This window comes from Condylura cristata, unplaced genomic scaffold (assembly GCF_000260355.1).
Source record: "Condylura cristata isolate star-nosed mole 26May11 unplaced genomic scaffold, ConCri1.0 scaffold00032, whole genome shotgun sequence".
Taxonomy (NCBI): Eukaryota; Metazoa; Chordata; class Mammalia; order Eulipotyphla; family Talpidae; genus Condylura; species Condylura cristata.
Window position 1 is genome coordinate 3,585,998 of NW_004567133.1, and position 11,866 is coordinate 3,597,863.

The 11,866-nt window shown below is 50.0% G+C and overlaps 2 protein-coding genes across 2 annotated transcripts in view; both read left to right on the forward strand.

The window, feature by feature from the left end:
- Positions 1-8,060, forward strand: part of LMTK2 (lemur tyrosine kinase 2) — an 85,095-nt gene extending 77,035 nt beyond the window's left edge. The window contains exons 12-14 of the mRNA XM_012731995.1: positions 2,573-2,705; positions 2,933-3,175; positions 4,398-8,060. Coding sequence (XP_012587449.1) covers positions 2,573-2,705; positions 2,933-3,175; positions 4,398-4,426 — 405 coding nt within the window. The 3' untranslated portion in view covers positions 4,427-8,060. The remainder of the gene's footprint in view (positions 1-2,572; positions 2,706-2,932; positions 3,176-4,397) is intronic.
- A 2,072-nt stretch (positions 8,061-10,132) lies between these two features.
- On the forward strand, positions 10,133-10,708 carry BHLHA15 (basic helix-loop-helix family, member a15). The gene has a single exon (XM_004691940.1). It carries the CDS (start codon positions 10,145-10,147, stop codon positions 10,706-10,708), a length of 564 nt encoding a protein of 187 aa, XP_004691997.1. The 5' UTR covers positions 10,133-10,144.
- The last annotated feature ends 1,158 nt before the right edge of the window (positions 10,709-11,866 follow it).

Genomic DNA, 11,866 nt, shown 5'->3' on the forward strand with positions numbered 1-11,866 from the left:
GAGGGGAGCAGTGGGCAGGTCAGGAGAGTTCTGCCTAGCCATGTGGTCACCTCCGGGGCAGGCGGGAATCGAACTCATGCGGAAGTAGCTTTAGCTTCTCAGTGCAGTGCTTTAACCCGCTGCGCCACCAGGGAGGGCCTGATTTGTGCCATTTTAATTCATTAATTCAATTCATTTTAATTCATTTAATTCGCCAAGAGGGACCATCATTTCTGTTCATTCCGCTAGCTCTTATTTTTCTTTCATGTCTTTGTTTGGGTAATTTTAACTTTTTTTTTTTTTAAAGATTCATTTATTCATACAGAACTGGGGGTACAGGTCAGAGATGTGGAGGGTGAGAGGATTCACCAGGGACAGAGTGGGGAGCAGAACAGGCAGATCGACCACGTACACTGCTGAGGGGAGAGGTCAGGAGAGGTCTGCAGGCCATGTGGTCTACTCCAGGGCAGGCGGGATCGAACTCATCTCTTAAGTGGCTTAAACTTCTTAGTGCAGTGCTTTAACCCGCTGCACCACCAGGGAGGGCCAATTTGAACATTTTTTAGTATTAACTGTTGTGTTTTTACAATGTATCTTAGAGATTTTTATAGTGGTTCTTGGGAATACAATATAAATAACTTTTCACAGTAACTTGGAAGCAGTACTTTACCACTGCAAATGGAATGTGGAAACCATTCCACTCTGTCGGCCTTTTCCCCGCCCCTCTTATCTGAATTGTTTAGTGTATTATATACTCTTAATTGAAAACCCATCAGACAGGGCTTCACTGCCAGTAAAATGTATTTTAAGAAACTCAAGAGACATGTGTTATATTTATCCAAATAGTCACTACTGTTTTCTTTCTCTCATTTTTGATGTTTTAAGTTTCATTTGGTATTGTTTTTGCTTGCCTTTTTTTCTTTTAACAAATCTGACAATTCTTTTAATTTCTCTCCATCTGGGATCTTCTTCATTTCACCCTCATTTTCTTAAAGATATTTACCCTGACTATTGATTTCTCATTGACCTATTTTTGTCATAGCACTATCTCTGACTGCTTTCAAGGTATTTTTCTTCATCTTTAGTTTTAGGTAGTTTGATTATGAGTATGATTTCTCAATTATGGGCATGAATTTCTTCATATTTATACCATTTATGATTTGCTGAACCTCTAGAATCTGTAATTTTATGACTTTTACCAACTTGAGATGCTTTTGGCCATTATTTCTTTAGATAACTTTCTACCTCATTCTGTTTCCTTTTCCTCTGGGACTCCATTGTTAGATCTGATGGTTTTGTCCCATAGGTCCTGAGGTCTGTTTCTTTCCCACAGTTCCCCAGTTTTTATTCTTACTATTGTTCAGGTGTTTTCTGTTGATATACTTCACATTCGCTTATTTATTTATTTTTTTCTGTGTCATCTCCCTTCTGCTATCGAGTCCAGTGCAGTGAGTTTTCAAAGTTAGTTTTTTATTGTCTCAGTAGTCTGAAATTTGAAAATTTTTTATCCCTTTTATCACCTGTACTTTTGGTGAGTTTTTTCTATATTTTTGTTCAGAAATATTTACCCTTAATATAAGAAAATTTTAAAAAGTCTTTTTCAGGTAATTCCAACATATCTGTTAACTTGTCTTTTCCCCCTGTGAATTAAGGTTTTCTCAATGCTTTGTATGCAGAGTAATTTTAGAGTGTATCTTTATTATGTTTTGTGATATGTCTTATTATTTATATTCTGCGGAGAATGTTGTTATATTTGCCTTAATATTAGGGCATGGATCCATTTGGGTTTAGGTTTAAGTTCTAACGAGTCTTCTATGGATTGGGATTGCAGTGTTAGTCCCTCTTTCCAAAGTCTTTGCTGTCCTGTGTGAACCTGTCCTGTGCTCATGCCAGGCCCACTGATAGCCTCCCTGCAGTTCTGCTCTCAGCACTTGGGTTGCTGTGCAGGATCAGATCTGCCATGCACAGCTCAGAGGGAAAACTGGGAACTCACAGACTACTTTATGGGGTCATTTTCCTAAGCTCCTTCCTCTCCGTGATATCAGTACTTTCTGATGTCTTGGACACAGAGACAAAACAATGAGTTGGCAGGGAAGGGAGGCTCTCCTCAATCTCAGGGATTGTATCTCCTCTAGTGGAGATGAAGCATCACAGCCCTCAGGATTGCAGGTGTCTGACAGCCAGACAGGGACTGGGATCAAGAGAACAGAAAAAAGAGCCAACATGGAATTTTCTTTCTACCCTGAGCTCAGAAGACCCTTACAGCTTCCAGACCAAGAGCCAAAGGGCTTCTGGAGTTCTCTGTTCCTACCAGTGCTCACTTTGGATTTCAGACTGTGTTGAGTCCTCGGGGGTGTAGGGGCAGCAGACTTATTGCTGGCTTGATTGTACTTTGAATTGTAGTGTTTTGTCCAGGTTCCAGAGCTGCATGCAGTAGGTAGACAAGGCAGTGTTTCTTTTCCACCCTCTCCAGGAACCCACCTGTTTAAGAAATGAACATTGCTCACTGAGAGGAGCTGCCATGCTGCAGTATACATCTGTAGGTTCCCAGGAGCAGGCGCTTGTTGATGGGAATTTATGTTTGACTTTTCAGGAGACCCCAACCAAGGAACTGGGGCACTGTGGAGGAGAAGCTCATGGCCCTGAGCAAAGCAGCACAGCACCTTCGTCAGGTTCTCCTTACCTGAGCAGGTGCATAAATTCTGAGAGTTCAACTGATGAAGAAGGTATTTCACTTCTTAGTGACTAAGAGATGGTGCCCTGTGAACACTGTACACTTTTTGAAGCCAATTGAACACGTTGCTTTAAATGGTCCCTCGTGATAGCTGTGAGCGGCTCTGCCATCTGCCATCCGAGTGGGTGTGTCGCTCTACCCAGCACACCTGTGCACTTGTGCTCACCTCTGTTCTTTAGCATGAAATGATGACAGGAGAATTCTTTCTTTAACGTTTAGGTGGAGGCTTTGAATGGGATGATGACTTCTCCCCAGATCCTTTTATGTCAAAGACAACAAGTAATCTTCTTAGTTCCAAGCCTTCTCTTCAGACATCAAAGTATTTTTCTCCTCCGCCACCCCCCCGGAGTGCGGAGCAGAGCTGGCCTCACACGTCGCCGTATTCCAGATTCTCCATCTCTCCTGCCAACATTGCCAGCTTCTCTCTCACACACCTCACTGACTCCGACATCGAGCAGGGAGGTGAGAAGAGCGTGTGCACGGGGGGTGGGTGTCAGCTTGGTGACCCTCCTTGCAGGCTTGAACGTATGTTAGTTTGACCTGTCCTGGTATTTGTTTGTTTGCAAAATTCTCAGAATCTTGACAGTGTGCACTTGGGACCAGGTCCCCCGTTGAGCTCCGTTACTCCACAAGCTCATTATACCGCAGGTGGCCTGCGGGTCTGGGCAACCCACACAAGTGGAGTCCAGCTCTGGGTCACTAGAATTTGTCTCTGCCTGGTTTTTTTTTCTCCATAAGATTTAAGTCGTAATCTGAATTAGGGACCCAGTCCCATCTCTCCTGTCTCCTAGTGATCCTAGTGAATTTTTCTTTTCTTTTTTTTCTTTTTAAGGAGCTGGGGTGTAGACCAGAGGTGCAGGGGTGAAAGGAGTCACCAGAGACAGAGTGGAGAGCAGAACAGACAGATTGATTGAAATGCACTGCTGAGGGGAGCAGTGGTTGACACAGGAGAGGTCTGCTGTACCCTGTGGGTCAGCTCCCTGGTCAGGGATCGAACTCATGCTGCAGTGGCTGCAGATAGCTTCATGGTGATGAGACTTAACCCCTTATGCCACTAGGGAGGGCCCAAGAAAACAAACTCTTAAGAAAGTTTATGCTGTTGGAACATTTGGCCCCAAGAGTTGAGGATTGAGCCCAAATGTGCTCTGGTTCTTCCCTAGGAATGTTGATTTTGCCATTAAGTCCTGGTCTTTGTGATACCAGAGATCTGGTGGGAAGTTATGAGCAGGGCACATTTGAAGTTGTGTTATCTGAACTTATGGATCCTTTTTTTCCCCATAAGTAGATTGAAAGATAAATGCTAATAGGCACATTTTTTATTTGAAGTTTGCTGATCAAATAACTATGAAATATAAAGAGCTTTTATTTGTGTTTGAGCTATGTTTAATTGCACCGATTAGATAACGCCCGGTACCTAAAGGTTGGTCAGAGGAACATCAGAGCTGGTTTTCTCCCGTGGCCCCAGCGCTGGCATTGACCCGGCGTGTGAGCCGAGCAGCTGTGTTCTCCAGAGTCTGGCAGGTGCCACTGTTAGAGGACAAAAGCGCTCCGCTTGTCCAGGTGGTGGACAGCCGCACTTCTAGCTTCAGTTCCCTTTTCTGCACAGAGAACAGATGCTGGCTAGACTATTTATATCTGTGGTGATCATTTTAAAACCCAGTTTTGCTTGCTCTTTCCAAAATAGGAAGCAGTGAAGATGGAGAAAAAGATTAGGTGGATGCTCAAGCACTCTTGGGGTCCCTGGCTGCTCCCCCCTCCCAGCGGTGTTCCTGCGCTGCCAGCCAAGCAACGACATGCACTCGCCACCTGCCGAGATGGGACAGAGACCAGGGAACGGAAAGGAGCAGCGCTGGGCCAGGCGCCCGTGTGGGAGGCCCACTGGAGGCCAGTCCACCCGGCATAGTGTGCACAGCCAGCCTCCCACCGGGGACGTGCCACGCTCAGCCGGCCAGGGCCGTGCCCGCCTCGCTCTGGCATTTGCCGCCTGCAGGCTCGGGACTGTTTCTGATTTCCATGCGGGGTGTTCTCTGTGTCCACGTTGTGCATCCTGGTCTGTGCACGGCCCGGAGGACGCATGACCAGGGATGGGCACCAGTGAGCCATATTTATTATTTTCAAAGAAATCACTAATTGCTTTCTGTAATTGCACTGTGGATAAATGTTCTAAGAGTCCCTGATAGTGTACAGAATCTTAAATTATTCAAGGAAACTAAGGCAGGTCAAGCTGGTGCTATCCACTAGTTTGATTTTTTTTTTCCTTCCTGTTTTATAGTTTGTTTGCTCTGCATGGTACTTGTAAAGCTTAAATATTTTGAGTGTTATGCTGTCTCTAGAGTTGCTGGAATTGTACATATGGTACTCTTTCGTAAATGATAAATGATTCTGAATATTAGTGTTTTATGTTCCTATAGGAAATATTTTTGATGAGTCCAAAAAGATTGCTCTGTTGTCAATTGGATGAAATACATTTTGTGTTTTCTCTCTATAGCAAATGAGGCTCTCTGAGGAGCTAAAGGGTCTTGCAGCCCCTCTGTGTGATTCTCCTATCCACCCCCCAATTTTCTAAAGTTCTCAACAGGCAGTGGGCCCCAGAACGGAGCTGTGGGTTAGGATGTGTGACCCCCTGATTATTCTCCCTGGGGGCCCAAGCACCCTTTGTCCCTCCTGGACTCTGGCAAAGGATGTGGCCCCCAAGTCACTTCCCCTTAAAGCCGGTTCTTAAAACATGGACAGCTGTGGCCACGCACCTCCTTCCTGCTAGCAGATAGAGAAGTCAGAGGAAGATGCTCCGCAGAGTGCTGTGGTAGCCAAGGAGGGCGGGTTTGAGTTGTCCTATTTATACAATTTGAGTTGTGAAATAACCTCCATGGCTGCATTTCCCCTCGGAACCACTCCAAGCCCCGTTATGTCCAGGTGTGACTTCCCTGTTACCATAGAGTTCACTGCAGCCTACCGCTGTGAGGAAGGACAGAAGTGGAGCCTCCACAGTTGGTCTGTTCTCCTCACCAGGACCTTGGGCAGCCCAAAGTGGCCGTCACACCAGACCCTGCCCACACCATCTGCACTAACCCTTCCCCCTCTGCATAAGCACCAAGTGTTTCCCTTGCTTTGAAAGTGACCAAGCTTGTCTGGTGCAGCTGCACAATGTTGACAGGAATCAGGTGTTCGTAATAAAAAGCCGACCTCATTCTGCCGTCCTTGAGTTCCACTTTGGCTCTCTCCAGGGGCGAGAGCCGCTTAATGGCACTGTGCTGAGGAGGCTTGCATGCCTGTCATGAAGCCGTTTGTTCTAGGTGGGACCTCAGGTCTGTGGTCCCCATACCCTGGACCTTCACCCCAAATGTTCCGGTGCTGATTTGCTTTCCTGACTCGAGTGTCACACTAGGATGAGCCCGTAGGCCCAGGCTGGAGCGCATGATGGAAGTCACAGGAACTCGGGTCCTAACACAAGTTGCAAATGAGAATACTGGCTCGAGTTTACGTAGCAAATTACGACCTTTGTGATCAGTTCTGGTTCACTCCTCTAACTTTATATATAGCAATAACTTTACAGTCAAGAAAATTCCAAATGGAGAAAGAGTCCCCTCTCACAGCCAGGACAGCAGTGCCAGAGAGCTGGACTTTGTGATGTGCATATTGAAAACAAGTCAATAGGGCATTAGGGAAAAAAAGTCAACAGGGCATTGCCAAAATTGTTATAGCTGAATTTCTTGCTAAGGAGACTTCATGAATTTTCTGAATTTTTACAGCTAACTGTCAGTCTTGGTTGAAAAAGAAATTGAGAGGCGATTATAGCAGTTTTTCAAATTATAGGCTTAAGGCATTCAGATTTAATGATTAAAATCAAGCAGATCGATAGGATGTACAGTCTCCTTAAACAGTCAGCCTGAGGTAAATATGTTGGTCTTTTGGGACTGTACATTTTCCACTATATTTAAGGAGATTTTAACAGCATAACTCCCATTTTAATTTAAATCTATATTGCTCTCATAATAAATTGCCAAAAAAAGCATTTTATACATTGAATGGGGGGTGGGGTTGAGTAGTAATTACTGTGGTGTTGCCTGGTAGGGAAGGTTTTATATTTATCAACATGTGAGTTAACATGTTCTTTTGAAATCTCAAGCAATACACAGGAAATAAATTATGTAGATTAAAATTTTCAGCCCATTTTTGAAATGTCAGCATGTGCTTTGTTGTTTGATTCCTTTTTTTTTTTTTTTTTACTAAGTTGGTTACCAGTAGCCGATTTCAAACTTGTTCTCATGAGTTATGCAATGAAATGAATCAGTGGAACTCTCTAGATAATCTGGGGAAGGGTTATCATAGCTCAGTGACACTTCAGGCCTTTTTGGGAATCTATCAGATTTTCATTAGTCTTACTTTGGTGGTGTTTACCTATTTTAAATTTTATGATAAATGTAATCTAACTTTCATTTCCTAACTAGCTAAATGTTAATTTGTGTTACCAAATGACCCCGTGATAAGCCAGAAAGACAAATGTAGAAAAGTGCTCTCCAAACCCGAGACTGGGGCTGTGCTCGTTAAGACTTGGTTCTCGAGGGAGCGCTCCAGAAGCAAAACAGTTCACTCTGTGTGTAAATGTACAGGTAACTGTTTCTGCCAAGTAAGTTTATCTAAGAAAAAATCTTTGTCTTGCTGCCTTTAAAGGCCTTTCAAAATCTCTTCCTTTCTTTACGGCTTCCCAGAGGGTATTTGTAGGGTGAGTGACTTAACTGCTATCTGCCATGAGGCCTGGGGCACAAGGAAGGCGACTCCTAGCTTTACTCTGTTCAGCCCCTTACCCAAAAATTCCAAAAGTGACCCAAGTGTTAGGCTCCAAATGTTAGGCTTCATGAAGTTATAAGAGCTTCAAGATAACTAGCCTTAAAATAAGAGCAGGTGTGTGCAGGCACTTCAGATTTAGATCTGAATATCTGACAAATACTTAAATATTTGTCAGTGGCAATGGGTCTGGCTCAGTTTCTGGTTATCAAAAAAGGAAAAATTCTCTTTAGGATGTAAGTAAATTGTTAAAAGATGTGTTGGCAGTATTGCAATAACCAACAACCTGTTATTTGGATGGCTTGAACATGTTCTTTCAGGTTGTTTGAGTCCACGCAGGCTTAGATAGATCTTAATGGACTGGTGTGTGTGCCCACTGTTTTAATCCCATCCCAGAATGGAAGATCTATGGGGCATTCACACCACTGAGGTTCCCCTGTTGCGTTTTAACACAGCTGTAAGAGGTTCACGGCAATACAACAGTTAATGAACTTTCAGTTTAAATTGTGTACATTTTTAAATTGTAAGATTTTTACTGTATATTGATGCATAGTGTGATTCAATAAATTGCTTGTAATTTAAAAACTATTTAATATTCAAAATAAATATAGTTATATATTTATAAATTCAGTTGCCGTTTTATGTTTTTCCAATGCTTGAGGCCTGGAGCCGATGCTTGGCACTGGCCTGCCGTGGGCGTTGGCAGGCTGCTGTGGGGGTTCCTCACTGCCATGGTCTGTAGCTTTGTGAAGCCAGTTTCCATCCCCCACTTAAATCCTCCACACTCCCGCGAACAAGATTTGCATAGGAAAGCCAAACTTTTATAAAGCATTTGTGCTGCCTTAAAATATATCTGAAGTTCAAAGCCTCTGTGATGAATGGTTAGCATAATTTTTGGGTTTCATCCTCAAATGAGCACTAAGCCAAGAAGTTAATCAGCTCAGACTAGCAGAGGGTGGACCTGATGGCCCACAGCCTCAGTCCACCCTCTAGTCAGACTAGCAGACGATGGTTAACCGGTTCCTGCAAATACAGGCCTGGCAGCCTTGCAGCGAGGGAGGGGGGGGAAGCCCGGTTTTGAGAGCCCACAGACAGGCAGCAGGTGGTAATGCCAGAGAAGCCCGGCAGTGCAGTGCAGCTCCTCTGCTCCTGGACCTGCGGGGCAGAAGTGGGAGCACAGAGCACCCACCCTTGTGCCACGCGGACGCTCCCTGCACCCAGGGGTCTCCCATCCCCACCCACCCACCCCACTCCACCAAGAGCCTCTGAGCTCAACACCCTAAAGTGCTCCTGTAAAAGGTGAAACTGGGCGGGGTGATTGAATAAAAGCAAGTAGGTAGAGTCGGTTTTGAGCCCTGGCCGTCTGCTTTCTGCCCTAAAAACCTAAAAGCGGTGCCCAGCTCTGCCCGCTGCCCCGCAGGGGCTGGAAGGCCTCCCGGGCCACGCCCACTCGCACCTGGCCGGCGGGGTGGGGGAGGTCCCCCCGCTGGGGCTGCTGCGGGGTCAGCCGGAAACGGCGGGCGAGGGCGCGGGGCACGGGGCACCTGGGCCGCTGTTCTAAAAGGATGTGGTCGCTGCCCATTCAGAAACCAGTAGTATGGCAAAACGGCTATTCCGTGAATTCCTCGCTTTCTCGGTCGCTATCAGGAGCCTTAAACCCGAGGCCACGTGAGGAAGCCAGTGCGGTCCGGGGCTTCCCCGCCGCCCGGTGGGCTCCTACAGTCTTCACTCTCGCAGTCTGCGGAATGGGCTCCGGAGCCCCCGGAGGCCGGAGAGCCCGGCGGGCCTGGCCCGGTTCCCGCAGGTGCGCCACCGCCCCCTCCCCTCGCGGCCCGCGGGGCCGGAGACCCGGACACCGGCTCCGCCCCCGCCCCGCCCCGCCCCGCGAGCTCATTTACATGCGGCCGGCCCCGCCCGGGACGCCTAAAGCGACGTGTCCTTGTCCCCCGTGGGCAGCTGGGCGCGTGCAGCCGCGGATCCCCAGGTAACTGGGGGTGGGGGTTCCAGTGGGTCCTGGAGGGGGGTAATGATGCACGAGGAGGGCCTGGGGACCCTGCAGGCTTGGTCAACTGTTGATCGCTGCCCTTTGACCACTGCCCATGTCCGCAGAGATTTGGCCTCAGTGTCTGTCGTCCCTGCATGTGGACCTTCCCAAGGGCAGGGCTAGGCAAAGAGTGTGGTGCTGGAGCTGCCTGTCTGTCCACTGGGGCAAGCAGGAGGCTGCACAGCCTCGGGGGGCAGAAGAGCTGCCTCCAGTGAGTCAGGTGGTCTGAGCAAAGGGTCTGATTCAGGTCACCTGGGCTCCGTGGACACACGGTGGGGGCGGGGGAGGCAATGATGAGCTAGAGCCAGAGAAAGACCCAAGTCTGTCACCCAAGGGGAAAGGAGCTACCAGATCAGACAAGGGCCGGAGGGGTCAGTGTGAAGCCAAAAAGGGCCACAGGATCTCATGGGGTCAACTCAGGGCTCACGTGGTGATAGGAAGGACCCCGGGGTCACTGTGCACCGAGGGGTCGGCGGCCATTGGGTAGCTAACCTGAATGTCCACCTGTCACTGCCAGGTGACCACAGGGTGACCCATGTTCTGTATTTCAGCTCCAAAGCCCCCTCGGAGCCACCACCCTGCCAGACAACCAGCCTGGCGCTATGAAGACCAAGAACCGGCCCTCCAGGCGCCGGGCGCCACCGCAGGACACAGAGACCACCCCGCAGGAGCGGACCCCCGACAGGCCGCAGCCGGGCCCCGGGCCGGAGCTGACCAAGGGTCTGCGGAGCAGGGCGACGCGGGCCCAGGGGCTCCGGGCCGAGGGCGGGCGCAAGAGACCGGGGTCCTCCGGGCCGGGCGGCCGCCGGGAGAGCAGCGTCCAGCGCCGGCTGGAGAGCAACGAGCGGGAGCGGCAGCGCATGCACAAGCTCAACAACGCCTTCCAGGCGCTGCGCGAGGTCATCCCGCACGTGCGGGCCGACAAGAAGCTCTCCAAGATCGAGACGCTCACTCTGGCCAAGAACTACATCAAGTCACTGACCGCCACCATCCTGACCATGTCCAGCAGCCACCTCCCGGGCCTGGACGGGCCGGGCCCCAAGCTCTACCAGCACTACCAGCAGCAGCAGGCAGCGGGGGGTGTGCTCGGCGCCACCGAGGCCCAGCCCGAGGGCCACCTGCAGAGGTACTCCACGCAGATCCACAGCTTCCGCGAGGGCTCCTAGCATCAGGCCGGGGTCCAGCTGCAGCCCGGCCTGCTCCCCTGCCCCACATGGACACGGCCCAAGCGGCTCCATTTTCCAACTCAGCGGCCTCCCTGGAGCACAGCCTGGTCCCCGGATCATCCGCAGCAGGAGGCCCAGCCTCCGCGAGGGCCCCAGGCCCGGCCTTTTAATCAACCAGGCAGCCGGGGGGGACTTCGCCTTGTAACTGCTCTCCACCCCGACGCCTCTGGGCCCGGGGAGATTCTGGGAAAAGCTTTGGAAAAGCTTTACGTGGGTGAGTTTCCCTAAGGCCCTGGGAGAGAGCCTCCTTCAACCAGCACAGTGGGATTACATGGGGCCCGACTCAGCCTCCTCATTCAGGGTAAACTGAGGCATGGAGCAGGCAAAGCCCATGGCCGAGCCAGGAATGTGACCAGGCTGAGACGGTTGCAGCGTCCAGGTCAGCAACTGGCAGATAGAAACCCTGATCGTATGGCCGCAGGTTGACTTTGAAGGAGGAGGCAGGCGCTTTCCTCCCTCCTGACTATCTGGAGCCTGAGTCGGGTGGCAGGACCTGCAACCTGGTGCTGAGGGGCTGGAGACAGGCTCCAGCCTTCTGGGGTTCGGGGTGAGGGCTGCAAGGGCCTCAGAAAGACCGAGGGGGAGGTTGTGCTCGGTGCTGCCTGGGGTTCCACCCAGGTGTGTTGTTCACGGTCATGGCCGGTCACACATATGACAACGGTGATGTGATAGGACCTTAGGATGTTCTTGCATCCTGGCTGGTTTGGGGGAGCCCTGCAAACAAGAACCTGGGGGTGGCAGGAGCTCCCCTCCCCCGCCTGGGTGCTGCTTTTTAATGGCAACACCGGACAGCTTGGCAGGGCCCTGCCGCCCGGGGCCAAGCTTCCTTCTGTTCATGTTCCTGCCCTGCTGGCTCCGACAGGCTTGGCGACTTTCTCTCAGCCCCCTTGGCACCTCCCCGCTCTCATCCTTCTGCCACAGCCAATATGGGAAGGGACAGGGCCCTGGCAGCCTTGGGCAAGAGAATCCCCAGTGCTGGGGGAGTGGGCCTGGCACATGGGCTGCTAGACCGGAGCCAGCCCTGAGCTAGCACTTGGGGCCAGGGCCCCGCTGCTTGGGGAGGTTGGCCTGGCCCTGCCTCCTGGCCGGCCCTCAGGG

What these genes read in the sequence shown, in the direction of transcription:
- BHLHA15 (XM_004691940.1), top strand. Translation starts at nt 10,145, where the DNA reads ATGAAGACCAAGAACCGGCCCTCCAGGCGCCGGGCGCCACCGCAGGAC.